General features: G+C 40.9%; 1 protein-coding gene across 3 annotated transcripts in view; it reads right to left on the reverse strand.

The window, feature by feature from the left end:
• The window catches only part of EIF2AK4 (eukaryotic translation initiation factor 2 alpha kinase 4), a 112,876-nt gene that overhangs the window by 63,898 nt on the left and 23,865 nt on the right, over positions 1-25,113 (reverse strand). For all 3 annotated transcript variants that reach the window (XM_049897405.1, XM_049897406.1, XM_049897407.1), the window contains exons 4-8: positions 22,780-22,932; positions 20,915-20,995; positions 19,152-19,300; positions 5,038-5,153; positions 337-494 (exon numbers count right to left, since the gene is read on the reverse strand). In XM_049897405.1, the coding sequence (XP_049753362.1) occupies positions 337-494; positions 5,038-5,153; positions 19,152-19,300; positions 20,915-20,995; positions 22,780-22,932 (657 nt within the window). The remainder of the gene's footprint in view (positions 1-336; positions 495-5,037; positions 5,154-19,151; positions 19,301-20,914; positions 20,996-22,779; positions 22,933-25,113) is intronic.

Genomic DNA, 25,113 nt, shown 5'->3' on the forward strand with positions numbered 1-25,113 from the left:
AACAGAAATGAAAGCAAAAAGCGCCATTATGAAATATAAACCAGTCCGCGTTGACGAGATGGCTGCTACTGAGAACGGTTAAGAAGATGGCTGCAGAAGCTTTGACCTTGTCGTGGAAGTTCTGAAGGCAGCAGCGACCAGCTGAGAAAACCCAGGCAGAGAAGGTGCTGGTCCCCCACCGTCCCCTCTGGGTAAACACATCTGGGTCATCTCTGTGAGATGATCAAACGCTGACCTATTTTGTCATCCCCTAGAGCTTCAGGAGTGGAATCGACTCAACCGCAATGGGTTTAGAGCTTTGCGACGGGGCCTTTTGCTCAACCATGTAACACCGACCTGCTTTCTGCACTTATCAATCTTCTCTTTTTCTTGACTGGTAAGGAAGGGGCCCATTTTTTTCTGCCACTTAAGGACCCACTCATACAACAAGACAAAGCTGCCAGCGGCTGTTTCCAAAGCATTGTAGACGGACTTTCCAAGCTGCTCGTCACTGCCTGCATGTTAAGCAGAGAATGTAATTAAATCTCACTGGTGCATTTTCTATGGGAAAAAAGGAGGGAAATAAATGTACATTTGACAATGGATATCGTGTGCTAACTATGAAAAATATTATTTCATGTAGTACATGTTCTTTTATAACCAATTTTTATATTTAACAACATATCCTAACCCCTAAAATATTAATTTTTACAAAGGGACAAGAACCAACAATGAGATCTTAGTATTAGACCAGATCAAGAGGCCAATATTTTATTATACTAGCCATTATTCACAACGTTACTTTCGTAACCAATTCACCTCTGATCACTGCCTTCTGGTGCAATAATGTAAACATGTAGCTAAACACCAAGTAAAAGAACCCTCCATTGAGATTACTCTGTAAGTATAGATTAGTGTGCACGATCGAAACAGGTTCTAGTAATTTGGGAATCTGAATACATCACTGACTTCCCAAATACAAAATCTGAACACGCTCAGTAAATACAAACTGGCCAGTGCTTTCCAGGAAAGGAACTGGAAATGACAGTTTAAATTGGAAGCTAGAAAGACAGACACATTTATTTAGTGATAGGCCTATGGTTTCCACTTGTACCAAAGAGAGCTAAACTTCTGTAACACCAAAAAATTTCCTTTTAAAAATCTACCTTTTCTTTAAAGGCTATAGTAGAAAATTACCAAAAAACAGAACTGGAAAATGGAGAAAAATATTACCCACCATATCACTATTTTGTGTTACTTTTCAAATCATAGTATACACAGCAGGTTCTCATCCTTGGCACTACTGCCATTTGGATGGATAACCCTCTGCTGCAGGGGCCGTCTTGTGCTCTACAGGATATTTAGTGGCACCCCTGGCCTCTTCCCACTAGCACTCTCCTCCACCTGTTGTGACCATCAAAATGTCTCCAGACACAAAGAAGGCAATGACATGGTGTTTTGAAGACCAAGGGACTTTATCGTGTCCTTTCTTAAACATGTTACTTCCTTGTTTTAGCCAATCCCCTGAAAATGATGATGAAGGAATGGGTAAGATGGAGCAACCCATAGTTTATTTTCCTTTTCTTTTGCCCTTATTCATCAGTAAACGTCCCCTAGGGGACAAAATCACTCCCTGGTTGAAAATCTCTGAAGAGAAAAAAGTATTCTGCTTTTTCCTCTTAGATATAAATGATAGTTTTCTGTACGCCATGTAGTTTTCATACCCAAAAAAAGTTTTTTAAGGAAACAATTACTTTTTCCATTTGAAAAATTAAAAACGAGTAATTGGTATAATAAGACAAAGTAGTCTTTCCAAAAATACTTTGGAGAAAGATGAACTAACTCACCTAGAATTTTTATCTGAGAAGCAGTTTCTATCTCACAGAAATGCTTACAGTTTACAGATTTGAATTAAAATGACCTATTATGCTTGCCACAAATAACTCTTGACATTCTTAGCCTAAATGAAACAAAAACCCATTGCCATTAAGTCAATTCTGACTCAGAGCGACCCTATGGGACAGTGTAGAACTGCCCCATAGGGTTTCCAAGGCTGAAATCTTTACTGAAGCAGATTGTCACATCTTTCTCCTGCAGGGTGGCTGGTGGGCTTGAATCACCGACCTTTTGGTTAGCAGTCAAGTGCTTAACCACTGTGCCACCAGGGCTCCTGCATTCTTAGCCTAAGTGGGGAAAAACCCTGATATTTGCAGATTTGTCAACCAAAGGGAACAACCTGTGTAGAATGTGAAATTTAAGTGGTTATACATTGGAGACATGATATTAAATGTTCACGGGATGGAGTGTGATGCTATTTACATAAAGCCTAAGAAAAGGTATATATAGTGCAATGTCTTGCCATATGTATCTCTTCAATTGGAAGTAGGTCGGCATTTTGTAATTGCTGGGTTTTGGGGGTATTATGAGTCTTACATACTTTGGACATGTTGTCAGGAGTGATCAGTCCCTGGAGAAGGATATCACACTTGGTAAAGTAGAGGGTCAGCAAAAAAGAGGAAGACCCTCAATGAGACAGATTGACACAGTGACTGCAACAACGGGCTTAAGCACAACAATGACTGTGAGGATGGCGCAGGACCAGACAGTGTTTTGTTCTGTTGTAGACAGGGTCACTATGAGTTGGAACTGACGTGACGGCACTTAACAACAGCAACAATAACTACATAATTTTATTATCGCTATCCTCTTCTTTGGCACGATGGGGATACTAAAAAGGACAAAAGGACACACTGCAAAGAGGCTAAAGGACAATCTGCTACCATAAGAACCCTTATTGACAGTCTATAATACACTAACAGTGATCATTTATAGACACTGTCTATTGTGCTTTGTCCATATCCATAATGTAAATTATATCCATAATGTAAATTCCCTCTTCTCTCTAGTCCCAAAAGCTATAAACTGAAAAACAAAAAGTAGTTGACTTTTTATAAAAAACATTTCTTAGAAAATTAGGGCATATTTTAAAAACGAGACCTACTGTGAGAAAACAGTAACAACAAAAAGATAGTTCACTTAGTGATTTTGTAAAAAAAAATCTCAAATTACAAATTTACTCCCCGCCCCATGATGACACTGGAGCCCTGGTGGTGCAGTGGTTAAGAGCTTGGCTGCTAACCAAAAAGTTGGCAGTTCAAATCCACCAGCCACTCCTTGGAAACCCTATGGGGCAGTTCTACTCTGTCTTTCTTACAGGGTCGCTATGAGTCGAAATTGACTCGATAGCAGTGGGTTTGGCTTAATGAGGGTATTAACTCAGCTGAGTCTGTCTAATGAGTACCAGTGAGGATGAGACCTAATCAAGCCAATAAGCAGTTGGGCTAATTCACCTTCCTCATTTCCCCAGATTATTGTAAAGCAGTGAGTTTTATGTTGTCAATTCCATGAATCTAACATGTCTCTGAGTCAAGGACAGTCTCTGATCCAAAGACAATCATCACTTCTACCTAGGTCTTGAGTCTGCCCAAGTGGTTGCTTTGACCTTATATGGCAGGCTTTGTGTGTGTGGCTGTACTGGCCAGGCTACTTTTAGTCAGCCGGGGTTAAGTGTCCAATTCATAGACTATTCAGATGTTTGGGTTTTTCTCCCTCTACTGATTGCCTGCTCCCTGGCGACTCCCTGTTTATACGTATGTCCTTAAAAAGGAAGGGAAAAAGACGCCAACAGAAATCAAACTCCATTTAGAGAATGTGGGTACCTGTTAGTTCTGGCAAAAATATTCACAGGATTGAAAATTAAAGTTAGTTATCAAATTTCACATATGCACCCCAAATTCTCATAAGACCAGACTTAATGGTCTGACTGAGACTAGAAGGACCCCGGTGGTCATGGCCCCCAGACCTTCAGGTGCCCCAGGACAGGAACCATTCCCGAAGCCAACTCTTCAGACATGGAATGGACTGGACAATGGGTTGGAGAGGGATGCTGGTGAGGAGTGAGCTTCTTGGATCAGGTGGACACTTGAGACTATGTTGGCATCTCCTGCCTGGAGGGGAGATGAGAGGGTGGAGGGGGTTAGAAGCTGGCGAAATGGACACGAAAAGAGAGAGTGGAGGGAGAGAGCGGGTTGTCTTATTAGGGGGAGAGTAATTGGGAGTGTGTAGCAAGGTGTATATGGGTTTTTATGTGAGAGACTGACTTGATTTGTAAACTTTCACTTAAAGCACAATAAAAATTATTAAAAAAAAATTTAATATATGCAAGTGATCCCTTCTAATTGGTGGCTGTATCTGGGTGGTGGATAAAACGTAACATACATTTAGCAGAAAGAAAACAGATACTAAAAACTTGATTTTAATACAAACAATTCAAATCCTGAATTGCCAAACAAGCTTCATTCTAAATAGCCAGAGTAAGGAAAACTGCTAAAAAAACACATAGGAAATAAAGTGGTTTTCCTGGTCAGATACAACACACGAAACAGGAGAACGTCAAGTATATGGATATCAACTTAAGAAAAGGAGCCTTGTTTATTAAAGATCGCAGGCGTTAGGACTCACTTTGCTATACATATTTTATCAGTAGCAGATGCACAAGATGCAAAATTCTACTGATTCATAATATTTCTGCCATTTTGTTTCAAAGGCTTGGATAATTATAATGATGACAATTTTTTTCAATTGTGGTAAATATATAGGAAACAACACATTTGCCATTTCTACAGTCTTCACATGTTCAGTGACACTAATTACGTCCATCACATTGTTCAACCATAACCGCCAACTGTTCCCAAATTTTTCCACACCCTTAACTGAAGCTCAATGTCCCCTAAGCATTGTGATGATGACAAATTTAAATGATCTTTATGCTAACAATATTTCCAAGAGCATAGGTATTTATTTCTATCTTACAGACAGGGAAACCTTAGTGACTTCTTGTTCTGGTCATCAGGAATGGTGTCAGAACGACTGACTATTGGCTTGGTAGTCTTCCTTGGACTCTGCTGGTCTAGATGACATGGTCTCTATCTTACCATCCTCTGTCATGATTAACTTTGTCATTAGAATAATTTAAATGAATTTAGCTAGTTTACTCACCAATACATTTCCCTTTGTGCACCATGAGTTGATCAGGACTACCCACAGAGAAATACAGGATTTCACAAGAGCCAGGGGAATCTTCACTACTACATGCAGAATACTGACGTTCTCGCCTTAAAAATAAATTTGGACAATGAGGTTTTTTTTCTTTAAGATCAACACATGAAATCCTTTCCCCTCCATTTTCTCCTACTAGCCCATTATTCATAGTCTAACATCTGTCTCTACTGGGAATTGAGTTGAAGGTGTTAATAGGAAAGGTGTTTAGCTCCCCACTGTGGTCCTCCCCATATAAACCCCTAACTCTAGGTCTGTGCTGTCCAGTCTGGTAGCACTAGCCATATGTGGCTATTTAAATCAATAAAAATTAAATAAAAATTCAGTTCCTCAGCTGCAGTAACCACACTTCACATATTCAACAGCCACAAGTGGTGAGTGGCTACAATTTGGACAGCAAAGATCTGGACCAGGTCCATCATCACAGAAACTTCTACTGGAGAGCAGCTATTTAGATCAATCCCACACTGATCCCACATCTCTTCATTCCCACGCATGTGCACATCTGCAGAAAGCTGAAAACCTGGGGGATTTGGAGGTCCCTACAATTCGTGGTTTCTGATTCGGATCTGGACCATTGAATGCTCGTTCACTCTTCTACTTGTCTTTGACAGATACCGCCTCCCATCCCCCTCCATGACTTCTCCAAAACACTCACAATCCAATCGGTCCCTCTCTTACTGTTTCTACTTTTTTCTGGGTGGGGAGCAATAGCTGGGAGGGTAGACTATAAAGCTCAAATAATTAATGAATTGAGGGCGGGTTGCAGGAAAGAGGGAAGGGGGAAAGCTTTTGATGGTCAAGATTGGACACTTACAAGAAATGCCTTGATGAGGTACATGGACAGATCTCTGGAAAGCACCCCACACACTCTAAGCACAATCTTGTCTTTTGTTTCCACTGAGAACATTAGGCAGTAAGAGGTAAAGCTCACAATTTCTATGGTTCCGCCTATAAACTTACTTGGCACCTGCACTACTCTTTCTTTCTTACAGACTCTGAGGAAGGACAACTGCCAGCTCCTCAGTTCCATTCCCTACAGTCTGCTTTGGGATCTTGGTCTGTCAGTTAGTTCCTCTCCCCTGTACGCTCAATCTGTCCCACTATGGTGGCTCCTTCCCCTCAACTGGTTCTCTTCCACGCTCAAACTCCCCTCCTTCAATCCACCCACTTTCTCTTGTTCTTCATATTCAGGCTTGCACACTTGCTATCCCTCTTTTCTCACTTTCTATTTACTCCCCAAGGCACTGCAATGTCAATAAAACTGCCACCTCTTTCCCACCTATGCTCAACCCGATTTTTCCCCCTTGGTTCTTTTATTTTGGTTGGTAGTATGGTAATTCATTCCATCTCACTGGTCAGAAACCTGTGAGTCAACCTGGGCTCCTCGATATCCTGAATCTAATTGATTCCCAAGTACCACCCTCCCCTTTCTATTTTCCCTGCCCCATTCAGGTCACCAACTTTCTCCCGGACACGTGCAATACTCCATTATTAACTGGTCTCCCCACTTTCAAGCCTATACATCTTCCCTTCCTCCTGGCCCCTTCCATGCTGCTGCTAAGACCTACTACGATATGGGGCTCTACTATTTAACTTACACCGCACGTGGGTCTGCACATTATAGACACCAGGGAATGACCAATACCTGGTGGTCTGTTTAAATTTCTACTTCTAAAGTTATTTGTATGAGCAGGGGAAAAAGACCTGGGCTATCTTTTTGTTCTTTGGTTTACAGTGTGCTAACACTTGATTTAAGGAATTTTAGGAATTCTATTAACTCCATCGTGACTGATAAGTATGAACACAATGAGAGTGTTAAGAGTGTGGTTGGAAAGATATATAATTAGGGCTGAAGGAACAGATAATTTTAAAAGGGAAAGTGGCAAAAAAAGTGACAAATATGGTATATGCCACATGGGGTAGACTATTTGACAATAGGAACAATTTTGGAAAGTAGGAATAAAGAGGTGAAAGTCAGTATCATTGATGTCTACTGTTTTCACCCAAAAGTGAGTCTTACATAGATGTGTATATATTGGTTGCTCATACTGTCTACTCTGGACTCTTCAACGACGGGGTTTATAACAACCTTTTGGTACCTGGCTGGTTCCTAAGTAAAACAACTTCTGAGCTCAAGCAGAGATATCATCCCAAATGATGTTTAGACTAATGATGCCGTGGTTTCCTCTTCAACAGTCTTTTCTAGGATTATGGAATGTTCACGGGAGTTTGCAATACAATTAAAAACATCACCTATGTTATCAGTTTTTCTAAGTAGCTGTGGCAGCATACAGTCTGCTCAAATAAAGGATGTTTTAAACAAAATTGTTGAATAATATTAACTTAGTCTTATATAAAGGATAGAGAATTAGACATAATTTAAATTTAGAAGACTAAGTTAGGCATATAGGACCCTGATACCTGAAAAAGAAGAAAAGATGATTTAAAAAAAAAAAAGCCAAGAAGCAAGAGGAGAGGTGGCAATTTGTCCAGTGGGGACTTAAGAAAGACTGCTCTGTCAACATGGCCACCCCAAAGCAAACAAATGGTGTTTAGAGCCAATGACACTATGGCTTCATCTTCAATGATCTTTTCTAGGATTGTGGGATGTTCATAAACGTAGATGGTTGGGATGGAATACAGAAAGGATATCTCCACCTGAGACATACAGGGGCCAGGATATTCTCACCTTCCTGCCTAACTCACCAAGATAACACATAACTCTAGCTCTTGATCCCTTAATTAAAAACTCTGCACAGTTTTGTGGAAATAAAGTTAATAAGAATTCCTGATATTGTGTACACCTCTACAGAACCAACAAAAGAAACAGTGAACAACGGAGGGGAACAGGTGTACAGAGACGAATTAAGGACCCCTCTAACTCCCCCCCCTTTTTTTTTTCCTAACTCCCCCACCCACACAGTTTACACTGTAGGTGGTTCCCTCATTTTTTGGAGAGAGCAGAAGGAATCCCACGTCTTACACTTAGTCATTCGATTATCTCTTTTCTGTAAGGATGAAAAGTCAGCAGTTACCATACCCTGGTTTTAGGATGGGAAAACAATGTAGGAGATAACCTGATTTTGTTTGATGGTGGAAACAGAAGTAGCACCTGGTGATTTATCCTAGATTCTGGGCTACACACTTAAAGTTAAAAACCTGAAAAGGCAAGTCTGAATATGTGAAAATATTTCTCTACCATGACCTATTTTATGGAGATTTTGTTTTGCTTCTCCTAAAAAGCTCAAAGCGCCCCTTTATAAGGTACAAGGAAGGTACACTTACAAAAGACAACTTGAAGGACACAGAAAAGCTCTTCAACAAAGGCAAAGACTCGTCAGTGAAAGGCTGGGCCAGTACGCCAGGCTTTTAAGTTCTTTCCACTAGAATAGTGAGTGTTTTCTTCCCCCCTTTCTCTTGTTTTAAGCAGTGGAAACCGTTTGTCAAACAAAACCTTTCTGACCTTACTCCACAGATAAAGAAAAGCAGAGTTGCCTGGCTAAAGAGGCTCAGACCTCAAGAGCACCAAAATCATTGTTTCTCCTTTTCTTTCCTCTCTCCCTCCCTTCACCAGATATTTATTGAGCACCTACAATGGATTGGTATGGCACTGCTCTAGGCACTGAGGAAAACACAGATGAGGTCCCTGCTCTCACAAACTCTATGGTCTCATGAAAGGAGACAGACAATGAAAAAGCAAGCCTGTTAATAACAATTTCAGTTAGCGATAAGTGCTATGGAGAAAAAAGAATTGAATAACAAGACCAGGAGGGAGAGGGAGGCAGACAGGGTGCTCAGGGAAGGCGTCTCTGAGGAGGTCGCCTTTGAGGGGAGGCTTGAGTGATAAGAATGAGCAAGCCGTGCAGTGCCAGAGCAGATGTCCAGGCTTGACTCTGAGGTGGTCAAGGGGCTGAAAGATTAGTGTGGCTGCAGTGCAGTGGGGGTTAGGTAGGTGGGGCAGTGGTATGAAATAAAATGTGACGGTCACACCTCTACTTTTGTCCCCATGCCATCCATTCTCCACCTACAGCCGGGAAGAACTTTATACAATGTGAGTCAGATGGCATCACATTCCTGCTTCAAACCAGCCGGGAAGAACTTTATACAATGTGAGTCAGATGGCATCAGATTTCTGCTTCAAACCTCCAAGGCTTCTCACTGCACCTGAACTCATGACTCGGCCAACAAAGCCCTCTGCATCCTCCTCCTGCCCACCCCTCCCCGAACCACTCTCCCACGTCCACTGGTTCTAGCCACACTGTCCTATCCTGTGAAGGAGCTCTGCACACGGCAAGCCCGGGCAGTCTCACATCTTCTGCACCAGCTGTTGTCTGCCTTGAGGATACTCTTCCTCCAGTCTTTGTGTGGCTGGCTCCTTCTCGTCATCCAGATCCTATATACCCCTTCTCCCCCAACTAAAGCCACTCTCTATTAGTCACTCAATATTCAACCCATATATCTTTTCCTCCAAACACCCAATCTAAAGTAGCCACTCCAGCTCTCTTTACACAGCCTATTTTAATTCTCTGCATAGCACTAATCACTATCTGATATATTCTTGTTTACTTGTAGACAACTAGAATATAAACTCTATGTAAGCAGAGTCCTTCTTGATCTTGTTTACTGAATCCCCTGGACTCAGATAGTGCCTGGCTCAGAGCAAGTACTCAACAAATATTTGTTGAATGAATGGATGAATCATGTTTCTATGTTTTACTGCTTTTAGTTACAGCCAAGGAGCCCTGGTGGTACAATGGTTAAGTGCTTGGCTGCTAACCAAAAAGTCAGCGGTTTAAACCCACCAGCCACTCCATGGGAGAAAATACCTGGCAATCTGCTCCTGTAAAGATTACAGCCTAGGAAACCCTATGGAGCACTTCTACTCTGCATAGAGGGTTGCTAGGAATCAGAATCAACTTGAGGGCACACAGCGACAGCCATAGCCAATTCAAATTCTGCTCACTATCCATATCGATGACAAGGTCGTCTCTGCTATCTCAGTACTAACTGTATTTACTAGGTGAAAGAATAACATGGAACATTTTGCTTATGACCTCTGACTTTCAAATTCATAAAGACCAATAAAAAGCAGGGAAGAAAAAGAATCAAGAGTATACCATGAAGTACTTTGGTGTATCAAGGACCTTTTCTTTCTTAACTAAAGGAAGCATGTAAACGGCACTTGAAAAATGATTCATTTTTCTCCTAGTCAGTAGCCAACACAGTTAGCACCAGCGCACAGTTCTATGAGGTATGTGCGACAACCTTGGCAAACAAGAGATAAAACAGGTGAGCCATTTCTTTCATCTTTCTTCTTGGATGTTCAAGGAATGTTGTTGGATCCAAGGCACACAAATCGCACTCTACAGGTGTTAATATAAAAATGTCAAGCAGGAGAGAGAACTTCCCATCCTCCTTTGAATTAACTTTCTATTTTTTAATCTAAAAACAAGTCTAGCCTTGGGCCCACTGTTTATCTCACTATTTATAGTTACCACAAAAACTGAGATGTTTAAGCTTAAAAGTCTTTTGCTACATATTTGAAAAAACTTATTCATATCATTGATTTATTTCTGCCATGTTTCTAACACATTAAGAATTTGCCAAATAATTTCCTAGTGAAATACCTTTGACAATTTCAAGCTATGTTGCCTACTGGAAGCCCATTTATATTCTAGCACAGTGGCTGAAATAATCTAAAGTGGTTAGAAGTTACAACCTTAAAAAGGAATGTTCTCACAAACTGTATTCAAAAACATTTCGTTCACCTTAACAGCAGGTGATTATACACTAATATTAAACTGATTTTCTAAGTTGATCTTTTTTTTTTTTAATGTAATTAGGGAAATAACTGAAATGGTTTCTTCTGATAAATATGCTACCTCTCAAAGGTTAATAAAAATCTTCAGTTTGATGCCTAAAGTCTTTCTTTTCATAGAAGTAAAGTGAGTGTTGGTTTTAAGTGCTTCCTGGAGTCCCACAGGAGATAGCTCAGACACCTAGTGAAGCTAAATTATAATGCCTGCACTGCTTATGACCTACCCATTCATAAAATGGGTTCTGCTCTGAGACTCATTTCTGGTCTGCAGGGGGCCACAGCAAGTAGAGAGGGGAGTCACAACTCTTTAGTGGAAAAGGAGGTAGGGAAATAGGAAAGTGTCCTTCTTGTGACCTCTGGCAAAAGGAACAGCAGTGGGGCCCATCTGAAAGGATGAGGACACTGAGAGTTCTTGGTGCTACAGGGAGGCTCTGGCACAAAATGGGCTCCCGTAATCATATGAAGGGTGCTCCTATCCCTATGCCCACTTTGGAGCATTCTCAGAATGTGTGTCGGAGCCTGCTGAGTTACAACCTGGAACACACACTGGGTGAAATTTAACTGGATGATGATGATCAGATGGAAGACTTTTTTTTTTTTTTTTTTTTTTTATAATAACTTTTATTAAGCTTCAAGTGAACGTTTACAAATCCAATCAGTCTGTCACATATAAGTTTACATACATCTCACTCCCTACTCCCACTTACTCTCCCCGTCTTGAGTCAGCCCTTTCAGTCTCTCCTTTCTTGACAATTTTGCCGGCTTCCCTCTCTCTCTATCCTCCCATCCCCCCTCCAGACAAGAGTTGCCAACACAATCTCAAGTGTACACCTGATATAATTAGCTCACTCTTCATCAGCGTCTCTCTCCCACCCGCTGACCAGTCCCTTTCATGTCTGATGAGTTGTCTTCAGGGATGGTTCCTGTCCTGTGTCAACAGAAGGTCTGGAGAGCATGACCGCCGGGATTCCTCCAGTCTCAGTCAGACCATTAAGTTTGGTCTTCTTATGAGAATTTGGGGTCTGCATCCCACTGCTCTCCTGCTCCCTCAGGGGTCCTCTGCTGAGCTCCCTGTCAGGGCAGTCATCGATTGTGGCCGGGCACCAACTAGTTCTTCTGGTCTCAGGATGATGTAGGTCTCTGGTTCATGTGGCCCTTTCTGTCTCTTGGGCTCTTAGTTGTCATGTGGGCTTGGTGTTCTTCATTTTCCTTTGCTCCAGGTGGGTTGAGACCAATTGCTGCATCTTAGATGGCTGCTTGTTAGCATTTAAGACCCCAGACGCCACATTTCAAAGTGGGATGCAGAATGATTTCATAATAGAATTATTTTGCCAATTGACTTAGAAGTCCCCGCAAACCATGTTCCCCAGACCCCCGCGCTTGCTCCGCTGAGCTTTGAAGCATTCATTTTATCCCGGAAACTTCTTTGCTTTTGGTCCAGTCCAATTGAGCTGACCTTCCATGTATTGAGTGTTGTCTTTCCCTTCACCTAAAGCAGTTCTTATCTACTGATTAATCAATAAAAAAACCCTCTCCCACCCTCCCTCCCTCCCCCCCTCGTAACCACAAAAGTATGTGTTCTTCTCAGGTTTACTATTTCTCAAGATCTTATAATAGTGGTCTTATACAGTATTTGTCCTTTTGCCTCTGACTCATTTCGCTCAGCATAATGCCTTCCAGGTTCCTCCATGTTATGAAATGTTTCAGAGATTCGTCACTGTTCTTTATCGATGCGTAGTATTCCATTGTGTGAATATACCACAATTTATTTACCCATTCATCCGTTGATGGACACCTTGGTTGCTTCCAACTTTTTGCTATTGTAAACAGAGCTGCAATAAACATGGGTGTGCATATATCTGTTTGTATGAAGGCTCTTGTATCTCTAGGGTATATTCCTAGGAGTGGGATTTCTGGGTTGTATGGTAGTTCTATTTCTAACTGTTTAAGATAACGCCAGATAGATTTCCAAAGTGGTTGTACCATTTTACATTCCCACCAGCAGTGTATGAGAGTTCCAATCTCTCCGCAGCCTCTCCAACATTTATTATTTTGTGTTTTTTGGATTAATGCCAGCCTTGCTGGTGTGAGATGGAATCTCATCGTAGTTTTAATTTGCATTTCTCTAATGGCTAATGATCGAGAGCATTTTCTCATGTATCTGTTGGCTGCCTGAATATCTTCTTTAGAGAAATGTGTGTTCATATCCTTTGCCCACTTCTTGAATGGGTTGTTTGTCTTTTTGTGGTTGAGTTTTGACAGAATCATGTAGATTTTAGAGATCAGGCGCTGGTCGGAGATGTCATAGCTGAAAATTCTTTCCCAATCTGTAGGTGGTCTTTTTACTCTTTTGGTGAAGTCTTTAGATGAGCATAGGTGTTTGATTTTTAGGAGCTCCCAATTATCGGGTTTCTCTTCATCATTTTTGGTAATGTTTTGTATTCTGTTTATACCTTGTATTAGGGCTCCTAGGGTTGTCCCAATTTTTTCTTCCATGATCTTTATCGTTTTAGTCTTTATGTTTAGGTCTTTGATCCACTTGGAGTTAGTTTTTGTGCATGGTGTGAGGTATGGGTCCTGTTTCATTTTTTTGCAAATGGATATCCAGTTATGCCAGCACCATTTGTTAAAAAGGCTGTCTTTTCCCCAGTTAATTGACACTGGTCCTTTGTCAAATATCAGCTGCTCATACGTGGATGGATCTATGTCTGGGTTCTCAATTCTGTTCCATTGGTCTATGTGTCTGTTGTTGTACCAATACCAGGCTGTTTTGACTACTGTGGCTGTATAATAGGTTCTGAAGTCAGGTAAGGTGAGGCCTCCCACTTTCTTCTTCTTTTTCAGTAGTGCTTTGCTTATCCGGGGCTTTTTTCCCTTCCATATGAAATTGGTGATTTGTTTCTCTATCCCCTTAAAATATGACATTGGAATTTGGATCGGAAGTGCGTTAAATGTATAGATGGCTTTTGGTAGAATAGACATTTTTACTATGTTAAGTCTTCCTATCCATGAGCAAGGTATGTTTTTCCACTTAAGTATGTCCTTTTGAATTTCTTGTAGTAGAGCTTTGTAGTTTTCTTTGTATAGGTCTTTTACATCCTTGGTAAGATTTATTCCTAAGTATCTTATCTTCTTGGGGGCTACCGTGAATGGTATTGATTTGGTTATTTCCTCTTCGGTGTTCTTTTTGTTGATGTAGAGGAATCCAAGTGATTTTTGTATGTTTATTTTATAACCTGAGACTCTGCCAAACTCTTCTATTAGTTTCAGTAGTTTTCTGGAGGATTCCTTAGGGTTTTCTGTGTATATAATCATGTCATCTGCAAATAGTGATAACTTTACTTCTTCCTTGCCAATCCGGATACCTTTTATTTCTTTGTCTAGCCTGATTGCCCTGGCTAAGACTTCCAACACGATGTTGAATAAGAGCGGTGATAAAGGGCATCCTTGTCTGGTTCCCGTTCTCAAGGGAAATGCTTTCAGGTTCTCTCCATTTAGAGTGATATTGGCTGTTGGCTTTGCATAGATGCCCTTTATTATGTTGAGGAATTTTCCTTCAATTCCTATTTTGGTAAGAGTTTTTATCATAAATGGGTGTTGGACTTTGTCAAATGCCTTTTCTGCATCAATTGATAAGATCATGTGGTTTTTGTCTTTTGTTTTATTTATGTGATGGATTACATTAATGGTTTTTCTGATATTAAACCAGCCTTGCATACCTGGTATAAATCCCACTTGATCAGGGTGAATTATTTTTTTGATGTGTTGTTGGATTCTATTGGCTAGAATTTTGTTGAGGATTTTTGCATCAATGTTCATGAGGGATATAGGTCTATAATTTTCTTTTTTTGTAATGTCTTTACCTGGTTTTGGTATCAGGGAGATGGTGGCTTCATAGAATGAGTTGGGTAGTATTCCGTCATTTTCTATGCTTTGGAATACCTTTAGTAGTAGTGGTGTTAACTCTTCTCTGAAAATTTGGTAGAACTCTGCAGTGAAGCCGTCCGGGCCAGGACTTTTTTTTGTTGGGAGTTTTTTGATTACCGTTTCAATCTCTTTTTTTGTTATGGGTCTATTTAGTTGTTCTGCTTCTGAATGTGTTAGTTTAGGTAGGTAGTGTTTTTCAAGGAATTCATCCATTTCTTCTAGGTTTTCAAATTTGTTAGAGTACAATTTTTCATAATAATCTGAAATGATTCTTTTAATTTCATTTGGTTCTGTTGTGATGTGGTCCTTCTCATTTCTTATTCGGGTTATTTGTTTCCTTTCCTGTATTTCTTTAGTCAGTCTAGCCAATGGTTTATCAATTTTGTTAATTTTTTCAAAGAACCAGCTTTTGGCTTTGTTAATTCTTTCAATTGTTTTTCTGTTCTCTAATTCATTTAGTTCAGCTCTAATTTTTATTATTTGTTTTCTTCTGGTGCCTGATGGATTCTTTTGTTGCTCACTTTCTATTTGTTCAAGTTGTAGGGACAGTTCTCTGATTTTGGCTCTTTCTTCTTTTTGTATGTGTGCATTTATTGATATAAATTGACCTCTGAGCACTGCTTTTGCTGTGTCCCAGAGGTTTTGATAGGAAGTATTTTCATTCTCGTTGCTGTCTATGAATTTCCTTATTCCCTCCTTGATGTCTTCTATAACCCAGTCTTTTTTCAGGAGGGTATTGTTCATTTTCCAAGTATTTGATTTCTTTTCCCTCGTTCTTCTGTTATTGATCTCTAGTTTTATTGCCTTGTGGTCTGAGAAGATGCTTTGTAATATTTCGATGTTTTGGACTCTGCAAAGGTTTGTTTTATGACCTAATATGTGGTCTATTCTAGAGAATGTTCCATGTGCGCTAGAAAAAAAAGTATATTTTGCAGCAGTTGGGTGGAGAGTTCTGTATAAGTCAATGAGGTCAAGTTGGTTGATTGTTGTAATTAGATCTTCCGTGTCTCTGTTGAGCTTCTTACTGGATGTCCTGTCCTTCTCCGAAAGGGGTGTGTTGAAGTCTCCTACTATAATTGTGGAGGTATCTATCTCGCTTTTCAGTTCTGTTAAAATTTGATTTATATATCTTGCAGCCCTGTCATTGGGTGCGTAAATATTTAATATGGTTATGTCTTCCTGATCAATTGTCCCTTTTATCATTATATAGTGTCCTTCTTTATCCTTTGTGGTGGATTTAAGTCTAAAGTCTATTTTGTCAGAAATTAATATTGCTACTCCTCTTCTTTTTTGCTTATTGTTTGCTTGATATACTTTTTTCCATCCTTTGAGTTTTAGTTTGTTTGTGTCTCTAAGTCTAAGGTGTGTCTCTTGTAGGCAGCATATAGATGGATCGTGTTTCTTTATCCAGTCTGTGACTCTCTGTCTCTTTATTGGTGCATTTAGTCCATTTACATTCAGGGTAATTATAGATAAATAAGTTTTTAGTGCTGTCATTTTGATGCCTTTTTATGTGTGTTGTTGACAATTTCATTTTTCCACATACTTTTTTGTGCTGAGGCGTTTTTCTTAGTAAATTGTGAGATCCTCACTTTCATAGTGTTTGACTTTATGTTAGTTGAGTCGTTACGTTTTTCTTGGTTTTTGTCTTGAGTTATAGAGTTGTTATACCTTTTTGTGGTTACCTCATTATATACCCCTATTTTTCTAAGTAAAAACCTAACTTGTATTGTTCTATATCGCCTTGTATCACTCTCCATATGGCAGTTCAGTGCCTCCTGTATTTAGTCCCTCTTTTTGATTATTGTGATCTTTTACCTATTGACTTCCATGATTCCCTGTTATGTGTATTTTTTTTTAATTAATCTTAATTTGTTTGTTTTTGTGATTTCCCTATTTGAGTTGATATCAGGACGTTCTGTTTTGTGACCTTGTGTTGTGCTGATATCTGATATTATTGGTTCTCTGACCAAACAATATCCTTTAGTATTTCTTGTAGCTTTGGTTTGGTTTTTGCAAATTCTCTAAACTTGTGTTTGTCTGTAAATATCTTAATTTCGCCTTCATATTTCAGAGAGAGTTTTGCTGGATATATGATCCTTGGTTGGCAGTTCTTCTCCTTCAGTGTTCTGTATATGTCGTCCCATTCCCTTCTTGCCTGCATGGTTTCTGCTGAGTAGTCAGAACATATTCTTATTGATTCTCCCTTGAAGGAAACCTTTCTTTTCTCCCTGGCTGCTTTTAAAATTTTCTGTTTATCTTTGGTTTTGGTGAGTTTGATGATAATATGTCTTGGTGTTTTTCTTTTTGGATCAATCTTAAATGGGGTTCGATGAGCATCTTGGATAGATATCCTTTCGTTTTTCATGATGTCAGGGAAGTTTTCTGTCAGAAGTTCTTCAACTATTTTCTCTGTGTTTTCTGTCCCCCCTCCCTGTTCTGGGACTCCAATCACCCGCAGGTTATCCTTCTTGATAGAGTCCCACATAATTCTTAGGGTTTCTTCATTTTTTTTAATTCTTTTATCTGATTTTTTTTCAGCTATGTTGGTGTTGATTCCCTGGTCCTTCAGATGTCCCAGTCTGCATTCTAATTGCTCGAGTCTGCTCCTCTGACTTCCTAGTGTGTTGTCTAATTCTGTTATTTTATTGTTAATCTTTTGGATTTCTACATGTTGTCTCTCTATGGATTCTTGCAACTTATTAATTTTTCCAGTATGTTCTTGAATAATCTTTTTGAGTTCTTCAACAGTTTTATCAGTGTGTTCCTTGGCTTTTTCTGCAGATATCCTAATTTCATTTGTGATATCATTAAGCATTCTGTAAATTAGTTTTTTATATTCTGTATCTGATAATTCCAAAATTGTATCTTCATTTGGGAAAGATTTTGATTCTTTTGTTTGGGGAGTTGGAGAAGCTGTCACGGTCTGCTTCTTTAAGTGGTTTGATATGGATTGTTGTCTCCGAGCCATCACTGGGAAACTAGTTTTTCCAGAAAATCCGCTAAAAAAAAACTGCAGTCAGATCCCTATCAGAGTTCTCCCTCTGGCTCAGGCTATTCAGATGTTAATGAAGCCGCCTGGGGAGGGTGGGGGAGGGAACAGAGAGATAGGAGAGTAGCACCTCAGAATATAGCCAGAGTTGCTTGTCTTGCTTGGAATGACTCTTATATCTGAGATTCCCGCGGGCGCGTCGCCTATGTGTGCTGTCTGTGTGGAGATTGCCCCCGGGGGGTCTGGCCCGCTGGAGTCACGGTCAGATCCTCCGCTTCCAGCCCCACGCCCAGCGTCAAGGCTCCCCTACTGGGACGGTGCACTCTCGACTCCAAAATCAGTCGCTGCCTCCCGGGGACTTCTCGTCCCTCCAGCCGCGTGGCCGTGCCGCCCCCGTGAACCAGGTGGGCCCCCTCCCGGGGTTAGTTCAGATGGGTGGAGTAGCTCCCCGTGCTTGTGCCGCGACCGAGTGTCCCGGCTGGAACGCTGTTCTCCCCGCTCCAATACCAGTCGCTGCCTCCCGGGGACTTCTCCTACCGGCTGCGTCCCACGCTGCCCGCGCGACCCGGATGGTCACCTTCCCGGGGTTAGTTCAGGGGGTGGAGCAACTCTCCGTGTTTATGGCGTACCTGCGTGCAGTCCAAATCCCTGTGGGACGGTTCCCCGGCTCGGGTGCTGCTCTTTCTGCTCCAAGATCAGTCACTGCCTCCCGGGGACTTCTCCTAACGGCTGCGTCCCACGCCGCCCGTGGAACCGGCTAGTCCCCCTCCCGGGGTTAGTTCAGGGGGGTGGAGCAGGTCTCTGTGCTTGTGCCGTACCTGACTGGTATGCTGGCTCCAGGCTCTGGAAACAATCGCTGCTTCCCCGTATTAGTTCGTTCTCCGTCTCTAAATCTGTGTTTGTTGTTCAGGGTTCGTAGATTGTTATGTATGTGATCGATTCACTTGTTTTTCCGTGTCTTTGTTGTAAGAGGGATCCGAGGTAGCGTCTGCCTAGTCCGCCATCTTGGCTCCGCCTCCAGGAAGACTTTTTTAAATCCCAGAATAGTTGGGTCATTAAAAGTCAGATCAGATTGTACTGGAGACAAGACTGTGAAGTGTTAAAGGCTATTATAAAGGGGAATGAGCTATGAAATTTGTTTCATGAAAGGTATTTAGAAAGTGTTTTTATTGTACTGCTAACTAATACAGTAAAATACATGTTTTTAAAAATTTATTAAAACCATTACTTGAAAATTCCATCAAATGTCATTATGAGTTGTTTTAATCCTTCTACGTATTTTATCCTCCCAGATCAGAAATCCCCAGCACTTACCTAGACCTTCCTGAGGAGTTGGCCCGGTGTTTACCATTTCCTACAAAGTCCGGAGACCCTCCATGTAGAATGGCAGCTGCTCTGTATCCCCCTGGGTCTTTCCGAGGGGTATGATCTTGGTTTGATAAACTCGCAATTTCCAAGCGTTCCTACAAAAAGGGAAGTGAAACCTGCTTTAGATATAAGTCACAGATGAAAGACAATTATGGTAAATAATTATATATACAGTATAGATTGCAGATTTTATTTAAACTGAATGCTTCAAATGCAGTAAGTTGAATTCAACTTTTAAAAATTGAATGTTAACGTATGCACTGGTTCAAGAAGAGTCTGAAGTCCAGGTTACAGTGTCAAGGGAACATGACTGTTCTAGGTGAAAACGCTAGGAGTCTTAGCACATGAATGTGAAGTCAGGGAGACGAGCAAGAGAAATGAGAAGAAGAGGGCCTTCAAACGAGCCTGAGGCAGTGGAGTCACCAGGGTTGGTGTCACCTAGTGTGGTAATTCATGGTGTCACCCCCCCATGCTAATTGCCACAATATTATAACTAAAACACCAGAAGATCTGACAAAACCAGCGACTGTAAGAATACTGGCCGCAACAAAAACAACAGTGCGTGCTTGTAGCACGTACAGACAAAACCACGTAATTTGAAGCATCACTGTAACTGGATAATAACAACAGCTCTGACCGGAGTGCATTAAAAGGTTCACAGACTAAATTAGCACAGTTTCACCCTTGTAGGTATACTTGTACATGTATGCAGGGCTTATGAAAAATTTTTTGTTGTTATAACTAACTACAGGGATGTTTTTATAAAAAAATCATAAATTTCTGCTGAAACACTGCCCAAAAATTTTAAAGACAGTCATGTTGGCGTCACCCCATCTGACAGTGTCACCTGATGCAGTCCGTACCCCCTGCATACCCCTAGTGATGCGACTGGCATGAGAGTGACTGACAGAAGGCAGGTCAGATGGAAGACAGGAGAGTTGGCAGGAACGGTAACGTCATCTTACATTTGTACGAGACTTTGTACTTTCACATGTGGCAGTCTGTTTATCCGTGGGAAGGATTACAGGAGTCAGAAAGGCAGGCATTCCTGGGCCCCTTTAAGGGATGAGGAAAATAAGCCACAGGGGGTGTCACATGTCAAGGTTACAGGGCTAAGCAGTGAAAAAGCCACAGCTAAGCCAGTCTTCCTTATGTCAGTGCCTCCTTCTGCTACACCTCACATGTCCCTTAAGTTAAATTCCGTAATTCCATAAAAAAGAGAAGTTAAATTTCCTCTGGATTTCTCCAAACACATCTAACTGGTTTTCTGATTGAGCTGGACTCAGGAAAGACGAAGCACTTTGTCCTTTTCCAGCGCTGCTGGGTCACTCTTCTCCATCACTGAATGAAATCTCAGGCAGAGCTGTACCACTTCTATCACCCTTAGGCGTGAACAAACAGTGTTATTTCCTAAGTATTAAAATTATCAAAGCTTCACTCTCTTACCTAGTCTCTCCTCTACCTTGACTCATTTGATAAACCACTGGAGTCACAGTAATCTACAGGTAACACACTACTCTAAACTTTGCTACCTATTTGGGGAACCTAAAATATACAACAACATTTTTGTATTTTAGTGCTTCATTGTAAGCTTTACTACTAACAGCAACATGAAAGGGGAAGATATTATTGATGGAAATAAAAGCATTTTATATTTAATAAAATATAAACAATTTTAGTATACACTGTTATAATTAATGATATAGTACCTGCTTAGCCATTTCTTTTCTTTTTTTCTCTTCTTTGATCTCTTCTTTCCTTCTCTGAATTTCATGAAGGATTTCACGTTGCTGAAATAAATCACACTACCATCACATGCCAATCTCTGAAACCCACACCCATTACCATTGCTGTCGAGTTGATTCTGACTCACAGCGACCCTATAGGACAGAGTAGAACTGCCCCACAGGCCTTCCAAGGCTGTAATCTTTATGGAAGCTGACTGCCACATCTTTCTCCTGTGGAACAGAGCAGCTGGTGGGTCTAAACTGCTGACCTTTTGGTTAGCAGCTAAGTGCTTAACCACTGTGCCACCAGGGCTGCTTCTGAAAGCCGTATAACACATAAATTCTGGAACCACAGAAAATCTGGTGAATTTCAATAATTTAAGCCCTCCTTTCCTAAGAGACCTGACTATCTAGAGCCTTGTACAAACTGAAGCTAGGTCACTTTTATCAGAGTTCTTATGCAACTGGCATTCCTACCTGAAGGGGGTGAGAAGACTGTGTGGAGAGAGGCATTCACTCCCCACTCTGCATGTTTCCATGTTGGGGGACTCTCGCTCTGACCACACTGCTGGCCTCTCACTTCTCCCCATGCTGAACAAAGCCCCTCCTCCGTGACATCTGCCTGTCTGCAGAGAACATGCACTTGCATCTGCTCTCTGTCAGGGGGCCAGGGGCTGACTTGGTGGAGGAGGGCTGGGCTGTCCTTGCCGTGTCACAGGCACCAAGCCCACAGGTCATAACCCTTAAGCTGCATTCTCCAATCAGATTTCTTAGTATTAAGAGTGGTATTTTGATCTCCATCCATGTAACTTATATATCTGTTGCTTAGCTTGTTCTGGATTTAGGTAGGGAAAAGGGTGTTTTTTATCAGCCCCCTAAAATTCCAGGTTGCAATTATCAAACCTATTAAGAGACTCACCAAAAACTAACAACAATAATACAAACGGCAAAAACGTATCAAAAATTTATAGGTTATAGCAGTATACCAAAACAAGACTGTTAGCTAAAACTCACTAAGCTAACCTAACCTAACCTGTTGCCTATAGAACAGAGTAGTACTGCCCCATGTGGTTTCCAAGGTGCGTCTGGTGGATTTGAACTGCTGACCTTTTGGTTAGCAGCCCAGCCGAGCTCTTAACCCACTGTGCCACCAGGGCTCCAAATATTCACTACCTTCTAATAAACAATGTGTCTAACTATAAACAACAAGGACAATAAAACCAAACCAAACCTGTTGCCGTTAAATCAGTTTTGACTCATAGAGACCCCACAAAACAGAGCAGAGCTGCCTGGTAGGGTTTCCAAGGAGCAGCTGGTAGATTTGAACTGCTGACCTTTGGTTAGCAGCCGAGCTCTTAACCATTGCGCCACCAGAGCTGCAATGAGGACAATGAGGAGCCTTAAACACTAAAGGATAACTGGTCTACATAATTAATTAGGAACAGGCAATACAAAAAACGAGACTCACAAAGTTCAATCTCTGGCTTTTGTTACTCTTTTAGGCAGGAGATTCTTGTTTACCCTAGTGAAAAAGAAAATAGCCTCCAAAACTCAGTCAATTTCTGTACAGCTTTACACGCTCAGAAAGATCACAGATAGCTTGTTAAACTTCCTCTTTTTTAAAAAACGCTGGGACTAAGGGTTCTACGGGGCAGCATTGGGGATGTTGGGAGGGGACTACTCAGAATTCTTTCTCAGTTACTCCTAACCTCCGTATCTTGAATCAAATGCTGAGCAAAATTCTAGAGATAAAGATAAGACTGGGGCTCAGCAGAGAGAGACTAAGAACCTATAGAAGCTCCTGGTCATCCAGGCTGGCCAACCGGCACTCCACAGCCAAGTCTCACCTCCTGCTCCTCTTTTTGCTTGGCCTCCAACAGCCTCCGCTGCTCCTCCTGAGCCCGTCGCTCCAGCATTTCTTCATGAAAAGACTTAGGAGGGGGCTTGTTATGTTCGCTGAGAAATGACTGCACGTGGTACGCCAGTTCAAATATCATCACCTAAACATGTTTAAGAAAAGCAACCATAATTGAGCAAACAATGGGAAGACACAGCGCAAAGGAGAGAGCCACAGAACAACATGCCTGCAATCAGAGAGCCACTTACAATGGTGTTATTCATTTTGATACAACACATTCTGAATTAAGGTATATGAAGCCAGCACAGCAGGAGAAAGCTGTTACAGGGCTCATTTCATTGTACTGCTATCAAAACAAATCACCACCTAGCAAAAAAAAAAAAAAAAAAAAAAATGCTTCACGTGTCTTTTGTAGGCCTATTCAATTCATTGGCATTTTCTGTATAATAAATAGAAAAAAAAAATTTTTTTTTGTACAAATAAACCTGTTAAGATATTTCAGACTGCATGAAAGCAAGAACTACCTTCCCAACTAGAAAATCTGTCTACATAATGACAGTTGTGCAGGGTGTAAACATTGCTACATTAGAGCTTTTATTTGTCCACACAGCATAATGAAAACACTCTGTCAGGGGACACAGGCAAATACTCAAGGCGTCGCTATTGCCCTGAAGGTAATGAGCCAGTAGGAGGCTGATCAATACTTTAAAAGTATTTCATTTCCATTTAGGGAAGCATTTGTAGATGGTACCAGAAGAAAAAAGGCCCCCATCAGACATTCTTTACATGACCCTAGAAACCTACTTTGCTCTAGCCCCAAGAACCATAAACCATACTTGGGTTGTAAATCAACAGAACAGGGGTTTCTAAGATCCCACATTGACTAGTGAACCCAACCCCCAAGAAGGAGGGTGCCAAGTTCCTTAAGCAGACAAGGAACCCCACACTGAGATGTCCTGTTCCTCAATTATAAAGACGAAGCAATTACAAAATTCTTATTTCAATTATATCCTTAAAACAGTTTCTAAAAGGACTTAACAGGGTGGTAGATATAAAAGTCTTTGATGCAGAAATATAAAAATTAGTTTACTTGTGTTTCACCTTTCAGGGAATAAAATGCAAAGAAACCACAGCTATTTTTATTACACCAGAAGCTGTGGTATGTACTGAATGTACTTTGATTCAAAGTTGAGAAATATTCATCTTAGGGTCTAAGAGGCAAGATCTTCTAAGAAAAGCTCTTTGAAGGAAGGCTGGGAAAAGTAGGCAGCTTCTATGATGTCAGAGAGAAACCACTTCTAAGCCAGAAAGGAGCCAGGAGCTAAGCTTTGGAGAGTTTTTCTTCTGCAGATCCATTTAATTTACTAGCACTTTCTGTATAAATAAATCTGACGAAATATGTAAGACTGGATGAGGATAAGAACTACTCTCCAAACTGGCTCTCGCCCCCACTGCCTCCCATCTATTCAGTTCATTGCTTTGCTTCTCTCAGGCCTTTGCTCAAGTGTCACTTGACCAGGGGCTTCTCCTGACCCTTATATAAAACAGCCACTCCACCACTCTCTAGACCCTCATCCTAACTATTCTTCATAGCACTTACCAGCACCTGACTTGTTATAAAATGATTTGCTTGCTTTCTGTCTGTGACCCTCATGGTGTGGCTCAAATGTTCTGTTCCCTGTAGCTTTCCCTGCACCAGGATAGAGCCTGGCACATGGTGGCCGTGCAGTAAATATGTATTGAATGAATTAATGAAAGAATAAATGAATTCGACTTTGCCTAATTTTTAAAAGTAGAGTGTAAGAGGTACACTTAATTTTACTTTTATTTTACTCCCAAAGGGCTGTTATAGAGATTAAAACTACATCAGAGGCAATGAGAAGTGCTTAAGAACAAGCTGTTTTTGAGTACCCATTCCCATGCAGATGATGAAATGATTCATTGTTTAAAAGTCACATATCGGTAACTGTAATACCCCCAACAGATCTCCAAATCACACTACAATACTAATTAGGATCTATTTTACGTGATAATAAAACTACTTTAGAAATCATATATATTTTAGACTTTCCAGTAGTTCAGACGTAAGTGAAACAGATTTTAGACAAAAACAGAGAGCTGCATGGTGCATTCTCGTGTTTAATGCCATTTCAAATCTCATTATGTGAGCTCTTGCCTGAGTCACTGCCTGGGGCATCGCCTGAGGCAGATGCTTTACCAGACAGTGCTGAATGTTCTCAAAACAATTCCACACTACTGATCCTGGCTTCTAGACCTATAACTAGACTTAAGTCCCAGTGAGCAAACAGAAACCTGGGGAATA

This window comes from Elephas maximus, chromosome 10, assembly GCF_024166365.1.
Source record: "Elephas maximus indicus isolate mEleMax1 chromosome 10, mEleMax1 primary haplotype, whole genome shotgun sequence".
NCBI lineage: Eukaryota > Metazoa > Chordata > Mammalia > Proboscidea > Elephantidae > Elephas > Elephas maximus.